Source organism: Lissotriton helveticus, chromosome 6 (assembly GCF_964261635.1).
Source record: "Lissotriton helveticus chromosome 6, aLisHel1.1, whole genome shotgun sequence".
In the NCBI taxonomy this organism is placed as follows: Eukaryota; Metazoa; Chordata; class Amphibia; order Caudata; family Salamandridae; genus Lissotriton; species Lissotriton helveticus.
Genome location: NC_136067.1, coordinates 2047452372 through 2047472782, shown reverse-complemented (window position 1 = coordinate 2047472782; position 20411 = coordinate 2047452372). Strand labels below are relative to the sequence as shown.

At 44.0% G+C, this 20411-nt stretch overlaps 1 protein-coding gene across 2 annotated transcripts in view; it reads right to left on the bottom strand.

The window, feature by feature from the left end:
* Positions 1 to 20411, bottom strand: part of MPV17 (mitochondrial inner membrane protein MPV17) — a 411576-nt gene that overhangs the window by 171640 nt on the left and 219525 nt on the right. The window contains exon 2 of one of the 2 annotated variants that reach the window (XM_078647177.1): positions 6386 to 6421. The exons of the other annotated variant lie outside the window; for it this stretch is intronic. Coding sequence (XP_078503303.1) covers positions 6386 to 6421 — 36 coding nt within the window. The remainder of the gene's footprint in view (positions 1 to 6385; positions 6422 to 20411) is intronic. 2 annotated transcript variants of the gene reach the window in all.

Genomic DNA, 20411 nt, shown 5'->3' with positions numbered 1-20411 from the left:
CGTATGCTGGAGAAGAATCGTGGATGCCGCAGACCTCAGAGGGCTAGTCGAGCACTCTGAAAGAAGAATCGGGAGATTGCTGTGGGAGAAAACTCTGTCACCTAGACGGGGAAACGAGAGGAGCTGCAGAGAGGGGTGTGACGCTGGCGTTGCACTTAGCGGAGGTTACCTGTCCTGTCCTGACCTGTTGGCTTCCGATTAGTCGGGAGCCCTTTTTTTCCAGCCCTTGACCAGGGGTTGGTCTTCACACCATTCTAGGTAAATATAATCTGTGTGGTATGTCCTTGTACCGTTTCCCTTTCTCACCCTTCCCAGACATCAATGTCTAGAAATAAGTTTGCTAAGTCTCCAAATATTTTTACTTTGATCGTCTTTTTTCTACTTGAAAAGTCTTTGGTTGTATTTTACTGGTACTTGACTCACAAAATATTGCATAGATAAAGTGTTTAAAACTTTCCCGAGTTTGTGGTTATGCCATAAAAAAGGTAAAAAATCGTTTTCATACCTATTATTCTAACTCCTTTTGATCCATCAGATTTAAAGAATTAGAGAAAATAAAGTGACAAGGATTTTGGTAAGTCATGGTGTACAGGTACACATCATAATAAGGAATTAAAATCCTGATAGGCAGGAAATTAGATTACCGGTTTAGAGGTGGGAATGTTTTATGGGCCCAGGTGAGTATGTTAGTTTAGAAATAATCCTGAACTGGTAATCTCGCGCCATCAGGATGCTCCCTCTGTCTCCCTCCAACTCTGTAAAAAAAAATCAGGATGCCTGAAGTTAGCCCCTGTGTCCTATAATAGCAGCTTCACAATTTTCTGAAGCTGCAGCCAGGAAATCAGAAAGCTTTGGATACCCAAAAGCTTGTTGTTCAATCATAGTCGAATATTGTTTGTGTCCATGGAGGGCCTCAAACCAGGATTTGCAGACCTCTGTAATTTAGCTTTCATGCCCACAACATTTCTTAGTTAATAGTTCAACGTTCATTTCTCACAAACTACTAGACAGATTCATACTAAACCAAGCAAAGGCACTTTCTTGAGTAAAGTTCTACTTTCATGCAACGTTTGCAGTGAATTCGCTCAGCCTTTTTTCTTTATTGGACATCAAAGAATCCTATAGGAAATGTCACTTTTTTGGCCCACCCTCTTTTGCCCGTTAGATGTCTTCAAAAAATTTGACAAGTGGATGAACTTTTCATTAAAAGGTTTTATGCAATTTTATCAAACGGTGCCAACATATTTAAGAGGTCAAAAGTGCCTTTACTATGGAAACTCTGAACTAACCATGACCATTATTTGTTTATTAAATGTTTTGTGCTTTCACTTCACAAAATAAATTGGTACAAAATCCATATATCACAGGGAACTTTGAAATATAGAAAATATTCCACAGTGACATATCAAAAATGCATTTCATCCCCATAAGCACAGCCCCCAAACAACTAGTGAACGTTAACGCAGTAAGGACTACTGGGATTATATTAGCAAGGATGACCAAATTATGCGGCAAGAATATCTAAATTATGCACCAATAAACGCAAGTTATGTACTACATTTTGTGACAGTATTAATTTAATACTTTGAGCTATAAACCGCATTTTTGTTGAAATCTTCAAATGTAAATTATGAGGCAAATATTGTAAATCCATAAATATGTGATAAACACGTCTTTCAACAGAATTGCATAAATTGACAGACCCTCACCATTGCCCATTATTTAATCAACATGTATTCGAGACAGGTGAACAGAACCTACACAGCTGAACTTTTTCAAATTACCTACTTCAAAATAAGCATGTAGCATAAAAAAGATATAATTAGTACCATGTTTAATATGGTGCAATATTTCCATCTCTGGGCTTGATTTACAAAGGGCCTCCGCACACGTGGTGGCGACCCCACAGTCGCGGGGTAGTCTCCGCATTCCGGCAGAATCTCCACAATGAGATACCTCATTGTGGAGATTCTGCCCCGAGTGCAGAGGCTCGTCCACAACTGCAGGGCCTCCGCACTCGTGGCGGCGACCCCACAGTCGCGGGGAAGTCTCCGCATTCCGGCAGAATCTCCACAATGAGATACCTCATTGTGGAGATTCTGCCCCGAGTGCAGAGGCTCGTCCACAACTGCAGGGCCTCCGCACTCGTGGCGGCGACCCCACAGTCGCGGAGAAGTCTCCGCATTCCGGCAGAATCTCCACAATGAGATACCTCATTGTGGAGATTCTACCACGAGCGCAGAGACTCGTCCCCAACTGCGGGGTCTCCGCCGTGAGTGCGGAGGCTCTTTGTGAATCAGGCCCAGAGGGTTCTAGTGACATTTACAAACCACTTGGCCTCCATTACCTGTTCTGCATCATTTCTCTATCGATACATACTGAACAAAACTGCAGTTACCGCAAAGTAATGGTCAGACTAGTTAAAATGTACAGCATACCATTACCACCACATGCCCCGCATTGGACCCCAAGCCACTGACAGTGAGTGGCAGTCAGAGAACAGGTCGGTGGTACATGCGGGTGGACGGCGTCCACCCACTATTTTCACAGGGTGGACACCGTCCACCCTGCCAAGAAGTTGGACCCCCTGAAAGAAATGCTGAATTTGTCCCGGTGTAAATAGCGAACACTGGGACACACTCAGCAGTGCCTGCCCGTTGTTATCTGCTTTTGATCGTCAACAATGTGTAGGCGGAGAGGGGCTTTCTTAGTTCAGACTCCTGCTGGGCCCATAACAAAGGCCGAATCTGAGGGGTCATCAGGCCTCCTTTTGTTCAAATCTCCTAGCTGGGAGCAGTCAGGAGCCTCATACCTGATGCAAATGCAGCAGAGGGCAAACAAAGGCTCACACCTTGTTAGCAGGGCCAGACTGGGAACCAAAACCTTCCCTGGCAAAGTGCTCGGCTACCCCCTCCTCCCTCCCCCTCCCGGGAGGGTTGGGGGTGCGACCGCGCTCTTTGCCAGGGCCGGTTTTCGGCCGATTTTGTTACAGGGCCGATTTTGCAACAAAAACGGCCCCCACCCTTGCGGCGCAGCGGGGGATTGCCCAGTGCCCGCAACAGCCAGTCCGGGCCTGCTTGTTAGCCGTTCACACATACTTAAAAGAGGCAGCTTTTCACTTTGTTCAGGCTCTGTTTAGGAGATATGCATGCCCAATAAGAATGTCAGATGTGTTGGTCTTTACAAGTATTTACACAAACTAAATAGCATTTATATAGTGCTTACTACCCCTGAGGAGGCGTTGTAATATTTAAATATTAATATGTTTTCTTGTATAGCACTATGGGTAGAGGAAGCTCACGCTGAGAAAAGGCAACATTGTTTTATGTGTAGCTTACAAAAGTGTGAATCTTCTGCCTAAATCAGGAGGGTTTGCCTGTATAGTCGAAATGTGCTCCAATGTACTCATTATAGCCATGTTAAATGTATATGTGGGGGCTTAAGATCTGATGTCACTTCTCATGATGCCACTTCCTGTGATGCCATTTCCTGTGAAGTCATGCGCCTTGATGTCATACGCTGTGATGTCACATGCTGTGATGTCACTTGCATACTAATTAACTAGGTTAGTCCCCACACTTCCTTTTTTAGGACTTGTGCCCTATTAGCAGTGATGCATTTTAATACCAAACCCTCACTGTGTACTGCTCTCTTCCTCTCCAAGACAATTGGTCAAGTGGGAGTCAGAGAAGTTTCAATAATATAGTAGGCTTAGCCAACAATGGAACAGAGTTCTTCTCCTCCACATGCAGCAGGCCTAGCACAAGTGAAGCCCTCTTCTCTGCACTGAGACAGCAGAATGCATGTGGCCTCTTTTCAGAGATGGAAGCTGAATTGGCGTACTCTGGGACCTCAACCTGGTTGGAGCAGATGTTGCAGTTATTTTGGGCAGGACTGAGGAGTCAGTCTGTTTGGAATCTGAGAGGCTGTCTTATTTTATTGTCTCAAGAATACAGGTTAGAAAGCACCCCTGCTGAACAGCCCCTACAAATGATATACCCCCTTGGCGCTAGGGGCAGTTAAAGAACATTATTTAGCTGGGAAAATTGGGTTACATGTTCCTATGTCCATGGTCTGACTGCCTATGGTCTCCCTGTCTGTCTCACTGGCTTAGTCTTTGTGTCCATGTATTAGTGTCCCAATGACCTAGTGTCAGTGACTAAGTGAACATTTTAGTGCCTGTGTTGGTGACACAGTCTCCCTGAATGTTGCACTGCCTATGTCACAGTGTCAGTCTCCCAATATCAGTGCCAGTCACAATGTCCCTCCTTTAGTGTCCACATATCAGTGTCCAACCATAAACGCCCCCATTTTATCATTGGCGTAACTATGTCCACAGGTAACACTTTTGCCAGTCTCAATGTCCCTCTCTCATTGGTCAGTATCCATATCGCAATACATGTGCCACTTTCCCAGTGTCAGCATTCCAATGTCAGATCTTCTGTGTCACTATGTGTCAGTGTCAGCATCCCAATGTCAATGTCCCCTTGTTCGTTTCCGTGTCTATGTCCGTGTCTGTGTACCTATGCAGAGTCACTGTAGTAGTCACTCATGGCAGAGTTGTGGTACCCAATGTCCATGTTAGTGTCACTGAGTCAGTATTAATACTGATGTCCCTCTGTGAGTGTCTCTGTGTCACCGCCATTAACTAAAGGTCAATACCCCAGTGTTGGGTCCTCCCTGTTAGTGCCCTGTGCTACTGTTCCAGTGTTTGTCAGTATCCTAGTGTCAGCATTGCCCCCCACACACAGTCAGTGTCTTTGTATTAGTGTCCCTAGGTTGTGTCACTGTTGTGGTATTGTGTCCCAGTGTTGCTAATGTGGCGGCAGTATTCTTATTTCTTAGTGTTCTTGTGTTGGTGTCTAGTGCCCCACCATTACTATTTGTCCCTCTTGTCAGCCTTCCAGTGTGACTGTTCCCATGTCAACAATTTCATGTCAGCGTTAGTACCCGTGTCAGTGTTCTCGTAACTGCAGTTTCTCCATATCAGTGCCCTTGTTTCATCACTGGCAGTAGTCACGTCAGTACACGAGCACGGTGTGTCCCTCGTCATTGTGCCTGTATCAGTGCCCATAGATTGTGTCACTGTTCTGGTAATGTGTCCCAGTGTCACTATCTTGTTGTCTGTATTCTCCTTTCTTAGTGTTTCTGTGATGGTGCCTCAAAGAAACTGCCCTGTGTTTGTGCTCTACTATTGGTGTTCATGTCCCATGTCAGCGTTCCACTGTGACTGTTCCCATGTCAGTATTGTTGCTCCTGTGTCAATGTCTCCCATGCTAGTGTTTAGGCAGTCTTCCTTTCAGTGTTTATTTTTTGTGGATTTCAGTGGTGTTTTCTCAGTGTTTTCCAAACTTTTCAAAATCAGTGCTTACTTGTGTTTATGCCGCTGCCTAATCCCCAAAATACCAGTGTTTATAAAACATGCGTAGTTTTGCAGTGATTATTATGAAGCACATATTCAATTTGAAGAAGGAGTAATGCAGGGTCTGTAGTGTCTTCCCATTGGCAGTGTCCAATGAACTTATGGTGCACTGTTTTAAGCACACGATGTCTGTGTATTGCACTTTCGCTCACATTCACATCTCACTACCCTCTCTCTCTCACTTCATTTCCTTTCAAACTCACTCTGTTAGGACTGTGTCCGGTTTACAGGACTAATGATGGATCAATCAAATAAAAGTGTTATGTTCAAATGTTTTCATAAACAAATTCCTAGACACCGTTGGGGGTTATTCACCTACTCCTTACTGAAAATTAAGATACTGTAGGGGTGGTCAACCCCAACCCGACTAACAGCATAGTACTGTGTAAAACCTTTAACATTCTGAATTACACCTGATTAATTTGCATCTCTGCACCATACGTAACTTGAAATGGAATGTGTTAACCATGCTTGCCACTGCCATTCTGTACCCCTTGCCTGACTATGTTAAGGCGGTGCTGCTGTTGTGTGGATATTCATAGCTGCCAAGTGTCCCGAAGGCAAATTTCTCACTTTAAGTCACACATAACAATGGGACAACTTGCAGCTCTGACTTTTGTTGGCATGTCAAACATTGTGTCATGTTTTTACCACTACTATGTGCATGGTGACAGTACTCTTTGCACAGGTACTATACCTTGCATTGAATGTTTAAATCCTAGGGAGTTTGGCAGGTGTCCTGCATCAATACTGACTTGTTAGAATGGGCAAGCCCTTTGATACATCAGCCCTCTTTTCTAAGTCTTCAAATAACTGTGATAAGTCATATTGGTCAATATCTTATGAGGCAGCTACTTCACTATTCAATAAAAGAATTAAACACTGCCAAGGGATCAACTGTGATTTTAATTTTCCCTGATTGTCTATAGTGTATAAAATAAATAGATCAGAACTCAAACATACCTCTAAGCCCTGAGCCTTTAATCCAATCATATACAACTGGAAGAAACAAAAGGAAGAAGAAACAATATTTTAGTGTCATCCCTAAACAATAAAACTCAAGTAGAATAATCTTAGAACACTTTTTCTTACTGTTCTTTGTATAACAAAGTTACATTGTGTTGGCTTCTTCGGAAAGAAATACAATTATTCACTCTCTCTTACTTTCCTATCTTTAAAGAGCATTTTAGTTTGGGGTTGTGCTGTGTTTATCAGTGTTTCTATTTCTACACTGATAAGGGCTGTTTCCCATTCGGTGGGGTTTCATCATTTATTATAGGTTTTAACCTACAACAGGATTACCTAATAACCTTAAAACAATTGTGTAATAGGTTTTGTTGCAGAGAGACCCACTTCAAAAAAGAGGGAGAGCTGACAAGTAAAACATGCATTTCACTAATGCATACATTACAGTGGCCCGTGCAGCACTGATTATCCACTATGTTACACCATTTTTGTAGGTGACCATAAAGGAGCAGTTTCACAAAAAATTAAAGAAATGGTTTGAAGTGTGTTCGCATGTACCACAACAGAGTGCTGGTCTTTAATTCAAGCATGCATACTGAATTTAACCATTGGTGGTATTAACATGACCTAAGCGTTTGTTTTAAAGTAATCTCTTGACTTCCAAAATGCTCAATTCCACTACAGTTTAACATGTTTCGTAGACTGCATTACATGGGGTGAGGTGGACTTATGGTTTTTAACACAATTTGTTTTTTTGCATTAAGCGGTTTGTAGCCCATTCCGCAAAATTGTAAAGTGAAAGCTCAGAACAGGAATATGTGGTAGCTGGTGGTAGTGAGCAAGTCCTAACCCACCAATGCCCATGTGAGCTGTAACCCTTAATAATGAACTTCATGACACTAGACCGGACCGTAAACCATTATTGGCCTCGGACCAGGATCTTATTCATACCTGGCTTATGGGAGCTGTAGACAAATGTCGTCCGGCCTCTGTTAAAAGCTCTCGCTGGTGTTTGCCTTCTTCCCCTCGGTTCAATGAAACGCTAACATGCAAAAAAAAAAAAACATTGCAAGGTCCTCGAAAGGCTTTAGAGTAAATCTTACACAGAAGCCTCCAAAACTAATAACAAAATCCTCCAAACAAATATCATGGGCTTTGCAAATCTGCTCGGGCCGATTTCTACTCAAAAAAGATTTCGAAAATACTAGTCCAAAACTGTGCAAAAATACTTATTAAGGTAGTGAGGGAACTGTTGGACCCCTGTAAGTTGTCAACCTCCCACACTCAATGTGAGGAACTTGCCCTCTTTTTTATTAAAAAAGTTGAAAATATTCATTCCCAACTGGCTAGCAATCACTCACAGAAAGTGCAAATGGAAGATGCAGAGTTTCCGGCAGTCACTCAGAACCTTGTTTCCGCTAATGAATCTAACCTGCAGTGTATTGTTAGCTCTTCACCTATACTCAATACCTGGCTTCCTTTGAATACTATGTCCTTTAATTACACTCTCCACTCAGTTAAATCAGGCTCCCCCTATACCCTCTTCCTCCCCATTTGGTTCTGCAGTTAGACCCCTGCCTTTTATCCATGACCATGGATCTTCTTAATGCCTCTTTGGATGAAGGGGTAGTTCCCCAGAAATGGAAGCACACGATGGTCCTTCCTCTCCTAAAGAAAGCGGATCAGGACCCTACTAACCTTTCTAATTGTTGTCCTTTTTCTTTCCTGCCCATTTTCTCTAAAACCTTGGAGAAGCACGTTAATAGGCAGCTGACCTCTTTCGTGGAATCCCAGAAGTTCCTCAATCCTTCCCAGTCCGGTTTTAGGGCAGGTTTCTCTACAGAATCTACCCTGGGGGTAACCGAGTTGTTATGGCAGCACTCATCGTATTAGATCTTAGCGCTGCCTTTGACACAGTGTGTCATTATATCCTCCTGGATGGGCTGATGGCGCTTGGCCTTGATGGAGTTGCCCTGGAGTGGTTTTGTTCCTTCTTTATGGACAGATCCTTTCAGGTCACCTCTTCTGCTGCCAGGTCCAATTTCCACGTTCTTTCTTCGGGAGTCCCGCAAAGCTCGGTGTTGAGCCCATCTGCCTGCTAGCGGAGGTGGCGAAATCCACTGGGCTGTCTCTCTTCTCCTAAGCGGATGACACTCAGATTATTTTCTCTCTGTCGTCCACGCAGGAGCAGTGTTTTTTGATCTCAGCTTGGGTTTGAGCAAGATTTCTCTTTGGATGCATAACAACCTGCTCAAGCTCAATGGGGATAAAACAGAAGTCATGATTCTGGTCAAAAGACCGGATTTATGGGGACAGCGTCATTGGCACGCCGAGTTAGGTGCCCCTTCTACTCCCTCAAGCAAGGTTAAGAACTTGGGTTTCATTGTGGACGAATCATTATCCATGAAACAACAAGTGGCCAAAGTGACGGTTACCTGCTTCGCGGTACTCAAATGGCTAAAAAAGATCCTGTGGCTGATCCCCTTCTCAGCACAAAGGACTGTGGTCCAACCTCTTCTTATTTCCAGATTGGACTATGGCAAGGTGTTATACTTGGGTGCCGACAAATCAACAATTCATCGTCAACAGCTTGTGTAGAGTGCAGCCGTCAGACTTCCCTATCGGTTACCCAACTTCACCTCAACTTCCAACAATCTCCATGAGCTGCGCTGGCTTACTGTGGCTAATCGCATCAAGTTTAAAGCGTTATGCTACATCTTTAATGCTAAATCCGGAATGTCTCCCAAATATCTCCTGGATCTGGTCCATCTATACCGTCCATCTATACCATCCATTCCACCCCCTGAGATCTTCTCTACAGACTCTGTTCACTGTACCAAGATTCCGGCTGTCTCACATGAAAAGTCGCTTCTTTGCCTATATAGGCCCTCAACTTTGGAGCTCCCTTTCAGCTTCTTTGAGAGACGCGACATCCCTTCTTGCTTTTCGCAGGGGTTTAAAGCCCTGCCTCTTCTAACTCGCTACTTAGACTACCTTTCTGATATCTCCCCTACTTACACTTTGCGCCAGGAAACCCCTTGGGGTAGCTGCGCGCACTATAAATGCCTTAACTCCTTGCGTGCTGGTGACGGAACCACTCCGTCACCAGCCACGGACGCATTGTGCTGGTGACGGAATGGTTCCGTCACGGCCCGGTCGCCCCTCCTGCGCGGCATCAATTCCGCGCCTGCGCAGCGCGTTCTATTGAGCGGGCGGGCCGTGACGGAACAACTCAGTCACAAGCACAGCGCGCCCGTGGCTCGTGACGGAGTGGTTCCGTCACGAGCATGGCGTGGCTCGTGACGGAGTGGTTCCGTAACTCGCACTCTGTATCGCCATCCTATTTGCTTAATGATACTCCAGTACCAGCACCCTAAAGTGTTATAGAACACTGAACGGTCACTGTCCCATCACACTTTAGGGCTACAGATGATTAAACTGTCCCTATCCAACACCTCAAAAAGTTACAGATTACTGTCCTGTCACTGTCCCAACACCTTAAAGGGTTGTACATCACTGAACTGTCCCTGTCCAAGCATCATAAACAGCTAGAGATTACTGAACTGTCCCTGTTCTAATACCCTAAATGCTTATAGATCCGAACTGTCCCTATCTCAGCAGCGTAACAGATTACAGATCACTGAACTGCCCCGAAACCCTAAAGGGATCCGATCACCCACCTCTCCCTATCCCAACACCGTAATGGGTTAAAGATCACTGAACTGTCCCTATCTAAACACCCAAACGTGTTACTGATCGCTGAACTGTCCCTGTCCCAATACACTTGAGAGTTACTGTTCACAGAACTGTCACTGTCCCAATACCGTAAAGGGTGACAGATCAGTGAACAGTTCTTGCCCAAACACCCTGAAGGGCTACAGATCACTGAACTGTCCCAGCACCGTAAACGACTAGAGATCACGGACTGTCTATCTTCTATCACTATAAAGGGTTACAGATCCCAGCTGTCCCTGCTCCAATACCGTAACAGATTACAGATGGCTGAGCTGTCCCTGCTCCAATACCTTAAAGGTTTGCTAAGGGTTACGATAACAAAACTGTGCCTGTCCCAACCCCCAAAGGGTTACAGATCATGACTGCCCCTATCCAAACCCGGTAACGGGTTGCAGATCACTGAACCATGCCTGTCCCAACAGTCTAAATGGTTGTACCATGAAATGTCCCTGTCTGAACACTTTAACAGGTTACACATCACCGAAATGTCCTTGTTTCAACTGCCTACAGATACAGATCACTAAACTATCACTATCCCAGATCACTAAACTATCACTATCACAGGTCACTAAACTATCACTATCCCAGATCACTAAACTATCACTATCACAGGTCACTAAACTATTACTATCCCAGATCACTAAACTATCACTATCACAGGTCACTAAACTATCACAATCCCAGGTACAGGTCACTGAACTATCACTATCCCAGATCACTAAACTATCACAATCCCAGATCACTAAACTATCACGATCCCAGATCACTAAACTATCACTATCCCATCTACAGATCACTAAACTATCACTATCCCAGCTACAGATCACTGAACTATCACTTTCCCAGATCACTAAACTATCACTATCCCAGCTACAGATCACTAACTATCACTATCCCAGATTACTAAACTATCACTATCCCAGATGACTAAACTATCACGATCCCAGATCACTAAACTATAACGATACCAGCTACAGTTTATTGAAGTATCACTATCTCAGCTACAGATCACTGAACTATCACTATCTCAGATAACTAAACTGTCACTATCTCAGCTACAGATCACTGAAGTATCACTATCTCAGATAACTAAACTATCACTATCCCAGATCACTAAACTATCACGATCCCAGATCACTAAACTATCACGATACCAGCTACAGTTCACTGAACTATCACTATCCCATATAACTAAACTATCACTATCCCAGATCACTAAACTATCACGATACCAGCTACAGTTCACTGAACTATCACTATCCCACCTACAGATTACTGAAGTATCCCTATCTCAGATAACTAAACTATCACTATCCCAGATCACTAAACTATCACGATCCCAGATCACTAAATTATCACGATACCAGCAACAGTTCACTGAACTATCACTATCCCATATAACTAAACTATCATGATCCCAGATCACTAAACTATCACGATACCAGCTACAGTTTATTGAAGTATCACATTCTCAGCTACAGATCAGTGAACTATCACTATCTCAGATAACTAAACTATCACTATCCCAGATCACTAAACTATCACGATCCAAGATCACTAAACTATCACGATACCAGCTACAGTTCACTGAACTATCACTATCCCAGATCACTAAACTATCACTATCCCAGATCACTAAACTATCACGATACCAGCTACAGTTCACTGAACTATCACTATCCCAGATAACTAAACTATCACTATCCCAGATCACTAAACTATCACTATCCCAGATAACTAAACTATCACTATCCCAGATCACTAAACTATCACTATCCCAGATCACTAAACTATCACTATCTCAGCTGCAGATCACTGAACTATCACTATCTCAGCTACAGATCACTGAAGTATCACTATCTCAGCTACAGATCACTGAACTATCACTATCCCAGATAACTAAACTATCACTATCCCACCTACAGTTCACTGAACTATCACTATCCCAGAAAACTAAACTATCATAATCCCAGATCACTAAACTATCACGATACCAGCTACAGATCACTGAACTATCACTATCCCAGATCACTAAACTATCACTATCTCAGCTACAGATCACTGAACTATCACTATCCCAGCTACAGATCACTGAACTATCCCAGCTACAGTTGACTGAACTACACTATCCCAGCTACAGATCACTGAACTATCACTATCCAAGATCACTAAACTATCACCATCCCACCTACAGATCACTGAACTATCACTTTCCCAGATCACTAAACTATCACGATACCAGCTACAGTTCACTAAACTATCACTATCCCAGCTACAGTTCACTGAACTATCACTATCCCAGCTACTGATCACTAAACTACCACTATCTCAGATCACTAAACTATCACTATCCCACCTACAGTTCACTGAACTATCACTATCCCAGATAACTAAACTATCACTATCCCAGATCACTAAACTATCACTATCCCACCTACAGATCACTGAAGTGTCACTATCTCAGCTACAGACCACTGAACTATCACTAGCCCAGATAACTAAACTATCACTATCTCAGCTACAGATCATGAAACTATCACTATCCCAGATAACTAAACTATCACTATCCCAGATCACTAAACTATCACCATCCCAGATCACTAAACTATCACCATCCCACCTACAGATCACTGAAGTATCACTATCCCAGATCACTAAACTATCACTATCTCAGCTACAGATCACTGAACTATCACTTTCCCAGATCACTAAACTATCACTATCCGAGCTACAGATCACTGAAGTATCACTATCCCAGATCACTAAACTATCACCATCCCACCTACAGATCACTGAAGTATCACTATCTCAGCTACAGATCACTGAACGATCACTATCTCAGATCACTAAACTATCACTATCCCATACACAAAACGCTGAATTATCACCATCTCAGCTACAGATCACTGAATTCTCACCATCTCAGCTACAGATCACTAACCTATCACTACCCCAGCTACTGATCACTGAACTATCACTATCCCAGATCACTAAACTATCACTATCCCAGCTACAGATCACTGAACTATCACTATCCCAGCTACAGATCACTGAACTATCACTATCCCAGATCACTAAACTATCACTATCCCAGCTACAGATCACTGAACTATCACTATCCCAGATCACTAAACTATCACTATCCCAGCTACAGATCACTGAACTATCACTATCCCAGATCACTAAACTATCACTATCCCAGCTACAGATCACTGAACTATCACTATCCAGATCATTAAACTATCACTATCCCAGCTACAGATCACTGAACTATCACTATCCCAGATCACTAAACTATCACTATCCCAGCTACAGATCACTGAACTATCACTATCCCAGATCATTAAACTATCACTATCCCAGCTACAGATCACTGAACTATCACTATCCCAGCTACAGATCACTGAACTATCACTATCCCAGCTACAGATCACTGAACTATCACTATCCCAGCTACAGATCACTAAACTATCACTATCCCAGCTACAGATCACTGAACTATCACTATCCCAGATCACTAAACTATCACTATCCCAGCTACAGATCACTGAACTATCACTATCCCAGATCACTAAACTATCACTATCCCAGCTCCAGATCACTAAACTATCACTATCCCAGCTACTGATCACTGAACTATCACTACCCCAGTTCCTGATCACTGAACTATAACTATCCCAGCTTCAGATCACTGAACTATAACTATCCCACCTACAGATCACTAAACTATCACTATCCCAGATCACTAAACTATCACTATCCCAGCTACTGATCACTGAACTATCACTACCCCAGCTACTGATCACTGAACTATAACTATCCCACCTACAGATCACTAACCTATCACTACCCCAGCTACTGATCACTGAACTATCACTATCCCAGCTACAGATCACTGAACTATCACTATCCCAGCTACATATCACTGAACTATCACTATCCCAGATCACTAAACTATCACTATCCCAGCTACAGATCACTGAACTATCACTACCCCAGCTACTGATCACTGAACTATCACTATCCCACCTACAGATCACTGAACTATCACTACCCCAGCTACTGATCACTAAACTATCACTATCTCAGATCACTAAACTATCAATATCCCATCTACAGATCACTGAACTATCACTATACCAGCCACAGATCACTGAACTATCACTATACCAGCTACAGATCACTAAACTATCACTAAACTATCACTATCCCAGCTACAGATCACTGAACTATCACTATCCCAGATCACTAAACTATCACTATCCCAGCTACAGATCACTGAACTATCACTATCCCAGATCACTAAACTATCACTATCCCACCTCCAGATCACTAAACTATCACTATCCCAGCTACTGAACACTGAACTATCACTATCCCAGCTACTGATCACTGAACTATAACTATCCCAGCTACAGATCACTGAACTATAACTATCCCACCTACAGATCACTAAACTATCACTATCCCAGATCACTAAACTATCACTATCCCAGCTACTGATCACTGAACTATCACTACCCCAGCTACTGATCACTGAACTATAACTATCCCACCTACAGATCACTAACCTATCACTACCCCAGCTACTGATCACTGAACTATCACTATCCCAGCTACAGATCACTGAACTATCACTATCCCAGCTACATATCACTGAACTATCACTATCCCAGATCACTAAACTATCACTATCCCAGCTACAGATCACTGAACTATCACTACCCCAGCTACTGATCACTGAACTATCACTATCCCACCTACAGATCACTGAACTATCACTATCCCAGATCACTAACCTATCACTACCCCAGCTACTGATCACTGAACTATCACTATCCCAGCTACAGATCACTGAACTATCACTTTCCCAGATCACTAAACTATCACTATCCGAGCTACAGATCACTGAAGTATCACTATCCCAGATCACTAAACTATCACCATCCCACCTACAGATCACTGAAGTATCACCATCCCAGCTACAGATCACTGAACTATCACTACCCCAGCTACTGATCACTAAACTATCACTATCTCAGATCACTAAACTATCAATATCCCATCTACAGATCACTGAACTATCACTATACCAGCCACAGATCACTGAACTATCACTATACCAGCTACAGATCACTAAACTATCACTATACCAGATCACTAAACTATCACTATCCCAGCTACAGATCACTGAACTATCACTATCCCAGATTACTAAACTATCCCAGCCCCCATTTGATTACCAAACACTCTGTCTATCTTAGAATCCTATGGACTATAATAGCCTATGTCCATCTGGGCTTTTAATGGCCTGATTGTTCCTATGGCAAGTCCCTACAGGCTGTAGCCTATCTCACCCTCTCTACTATAGCCACCTATGGGCCATAGGCTACGTTCCCTCCCTACTGCAGCCACCTATGTGCTACAGCCTACCTCTATTCCCTACTGCTGCAACCTATGAGCTATAGCCCCCCTCCTGCAGCCACCTATGGGTTTTACCTTTCCTACCCCCCATTGTAGCTACTTATGGGATATTGCCTACTTCCTCTCCCTACTGCAGCCACATATAGGATATAGCCTACACCCCTCTACTGCTGCCACCTATGGGCTATCACCTACCGCCCCTCTGTACTGCTGCCACCTACAGGCTATAGCCTACCCCCACCTCCCTACTACTGCCATCTACGGGCTACATCCTACCCCCACCTGCCTACTGCAGTCACATGTGGGCTATAGACTACCCCACCTCACTACTGCAGACACTGATGGGCTATGGCTTTCTTCCCCTCCCTAAAGCTCCCACCTACGGCCTATAGCCTACTTTCTGCCCTACTGTAGCCACCCACAGGCTATAGCCTACCCCCCCCCCCGCTCACTGCAGCCACCTATGGGATATGGACTACTTCCACCTCCCTACTGCTGCCGCCTATGGGCTATAGCCTACCCCCTCACTGCAGCCACCTCTACTGCAGCTACCTATGGGCCATAGCCTACCTCCTTCCCTATCGCAGCCACCTATGGTTATAGCCCCCCGCCTCCCTACTGCAGCCACCTATGAGCTACAAACTACCCTCACCACGGGCCATACACTAACACCAGCAGCTCCTACTGCATCCACCTACGGCTATAGGCTATGTTTCCTCCCTACTGCAGTCACCTATGGTCTATAGCCTACAAGCCCTCCCTACTGCAGCCGTCTACGGGCCATACACTACCTCCAGCTCCTACTGCAGCCACCTCCGGGCCATAAACTACCTCCAGCTCCTACTGCAGCCACCTACGGGCCATACACTACCTCCAGCTCCTACTGCAGCCACCTCCGGGCCATACACTACCTCCAGCTCCTACTGCATCCACCTACGGGCTATAGGCTATGTTTCCTCCCTACTGCAGTCACCTATGGTCTATAGCCTACAAGCCCTCCCTACTGCAGCCGTCTACGGGCCATACACTACCTCCAGCTCCTACTGCAGCCACCTACGGGCCATACACTACCTGCAGCTCCTACTGCAGCCACCTACGGGCCATAAACTACCTCCAGCTCCTACTGCAGCCACCTACGGGCCATACACTACCTGCAGCTCCTACTGCAGCCACCTCCGGGCCATACACTACCTCCAGCTCCTACTGCAGCCACCTACGGGCCATACACTACCTCCAGCTCCTACTGCAGCCACCTACGGGCCATACACTACCTCCAGCTCCTACTGCAGCCACCTACGGGCAATAAACTACCTCCAGCTCCTACTGCAGTGACTATAGCCGACATCCCTTCCCTCCCCTCCCCTCGGTACTGTAGCCCCCTATGGAATATGGGCATTACAGCCCCTATGTGATATAGCTTACCTCCCCTCTCTACTATAGTATCCTACTGGCTCTTCAGTACCTCGCCATCCCTATCGCAGCCCCCCATTGGATTATAGCATTTGTCCCCCTCCCTACACCTGACCCCTCATGACTACACATTACAGCACTTTCCCTAATCCAGGACCCAAACAGCTCTCCCTTTGGCCTTACTCCAGCATCCACAATCTATAGATTATCTCACTGCCCACTATCTCCTATAGATTGTCTCACAACCCTTACTGCCCACTATGTCCTAAAGTTTACCTCCCTGTCCCTACCCCAAGCTATGTCCTATAGATTATATCCCTCACCCTATCAGAAGTTATGTCCTGTAGATTACCTTGCTGCCTGTTCCTATCATGTTCTATAGATTATCTCACTGCCCTTACTGCCCATTATCTCCTATAGATTACCTTCCTGTCCCTACCGCAAATTATGTCCTGTAGATTACCTTGCTGCGTATTCCTATCATATGTTCTATAGATTGTGTCACTGTCCCTACCCTCAGCCCCAGGGGCGTGGAATTGAATAAAAAATCCACTTGACCATGGTACAGGCTGCGTCATAAATCTATTTGTCCTGTAAACAACATCCACTTGTCCCTTTGGTGCCATGTAGTGTGGCGACAAAGGATGGCAGCAATCTCATTATATAAGGGCTCTTCTAATAGCCTCTCTGATTATACCATGGCTCATACCATAGTAGGGTTTGAATACTATCAATTCCCTTACTTTGCCACCTTTCCACAGTCCAACATACTGTGGCTGGAAGAAGCGGTAAGCAATAGTTGCCCATGTTTGGAATGCCCTTATGAGTCTGCAAAGCTACTAACTTGCATTTTTATGGGTTTTCATTAGCTCATCTCTAATATTTTCCCATACAAAGAAAGGTTGGAAATTTACTCCTGACAAGGGCAGAAATAAAACTTCTTCCAGGGTTGGGGAAAAAGGTGGTTGGTGGGAAAGTGACCTTGTTACCGCTCGATAGATTTTCACATTAGCAAATTTACACATGCATATTTGCTTTTGATAAAATGCGGTTCCCAAATTTTTTCTAGAAGTATGATTACCTGACCTACATCTGTAAATTCTTGTCAATTGATGAAAGCCATAAATCTGCACTAATGCAAGGACATACCATGGATGCACTTATGTGACTTTCTTTAAAAATTGGGCCCCTACTTAGGTCTGCCGTTAACCAAGACCTTTTGTTTTTTATTAAATTCTACCTCTCTCACTTTCTATCTACTCGTCAGGTTCACAGCGAGTGACAACATTATGGTCTTTCACAAGGAGCATATCGGCATGCAAATTAGTTTTGTTCAGTGCCTGGAACTACTGTGGCAATGAGTGGTTTTTGAGAACAAAAATATTCTGGCTTTTGCCAATGTTTGTTATAATGATAAGGGCCTGGCACCTCCCACAACAATAATGTTTTACAAAAACCACGTCAAAACAAGACACACATTGACAAAACCAAAAGGCTGACCACCAATTTCATATTTATTGGCTTTGCCAACACTTGTTTATTTTTATGTTTACTATAATTTTGTTGAAACTGGTTACACTGATTTTCCGTTTGAAGATTTTTTTTTAAATACTAGCATGCATCAACATATTTTACTAAAATATGCTTCAAATAAATGGTACCTAAAATTTCACAGGAGTTTAGCAAAACGTTTTTTCCTAGTTTCATTTGTTTATGAACATTTTATTTTGAAAGCAAAGAATCATCAATCTTGCTTTCAGGCTTTTGCATATATTTGCATCTAATCAGAGAGCATCCTAGAAGCATTATATGTAGTCTTATCTTGTTAAACTTTCCAAACATGAGTACACATTTTTATACTGGAACTACTGTCAGTTGTGCAGTCTAAATTTACGTTTCTTGAGAGTGTTCACTCTAATAATAAAGCCATGTATTAATGAACTATAAATAGAAGTACGAACAGCATTAACATATGAACACAGATATTAGAACATTGGAATGTTGGGAGCTCCATTGAAAACAATGGAGTGCTCCGGGCTTGTAATGGCTGGTATAAGCCCGGAGCTCCAACATTCCAATGTTTCTTTGTTCACAGCTCTGGCTGTGAACAAAGGCTTCAGGGATGGCAGCAATCCCCTCACGCTCCCAAAAGGCTTTGTTTTTTTGTTAGAACATTCTGCCCTCTAGTGGCAGAATGTTCTAATAGCCTTATAGCCCTTCGTAGATGGGCTATACCGCTATTAAAGTCCCTCTCCCTTGATAAAGGCCCTCGCCTTCGGCTCGGGGCCTTTAACGCTGGAGAGGGCCTTTAATAGCCGGTATAGCCCTCTACGGTGGGCTATAAGGCTATATCAACTTATCTGCAGGCAATGCCCTGCCCTGATTTATAATGTGGTACTGTAATCTCGCAACCAAAGGGGTTGGGCCTACTTTCCTCAAGGACAAAATAAACATGAACATTTGTTGTCCTTGACCCCAAACAATATGTCCTGGGCTATAGGAATTCCACACCCCTGCCTCGGGCCCCAGGGTCCTATACAGTATCTTACTCACACTACCCCCTGCAGATTAGATGATACCCATCCTATAAAATAACCTTGATACAGACCAATTTGTACAACAGATCATGTCAGGTCCCCCATATCCCATAAATAATCTCGGTGTATCTATCCCCAGTCCCCAAGTTTGACAGATTCCTCTCCTATAGCCCTAGATCCTAAGGAGTATCGTACTGAACCTTATCTGATTCCTTTTTGTCCTCTAGATTATCTCATCTTCCCTATTAGCCGGGTCTGGTGGACCAGTGGACAAATGCGTCCACTGCAGAGGCCTGTGTTCGACCTCATGGTCACAGGTTCTCCCGGCGGGTCCATCCAGCCTTTTATCCACCTGAGGTCGATAGAATGAGTACCATTGAGTTGGGTAACAATAAACATCTGTTATTCAGCGCCAAGATACCCAAGGGTGAAAGTGCGCTTTCCAAATACACGTTATGTTACTAGAGATCCCTCTGTCCTATAGTTACCCTCGGCCTTCATACTATACAAATGATTGCTGGGTCCTTACCCATATTCCTCTGTGTCCTGAAGGTGAAGAACCTACGTCCTATGGAAAATGCTACTTACCAGTATGCATCTGTTCTTGGCATGTAGAGCTGCAGATTTCTACACTTTGCATTAGATCGCCACCTGGTGTTGGGCTCGGATGATTGCATGTTGTCGTCGTCTTGGAAGAAGTCTACCAGCCCTCGTCCTATAGATTAACTTGTGCTCTGCGTATTCCTATTTATAATGTATCGGACTGTCTTTTATACATTATTTAAGATTGTTGACGTCTTATTGGATTAATTGCTGTAGTTGTACCGTGGTTTACAGGCTATCGATCTCGGCTGCACCTTGCTGCTGCAGCAGCTGCCACCTCTGATCTTGTTAGAGTCTGCACTGTCTGCGGCCTT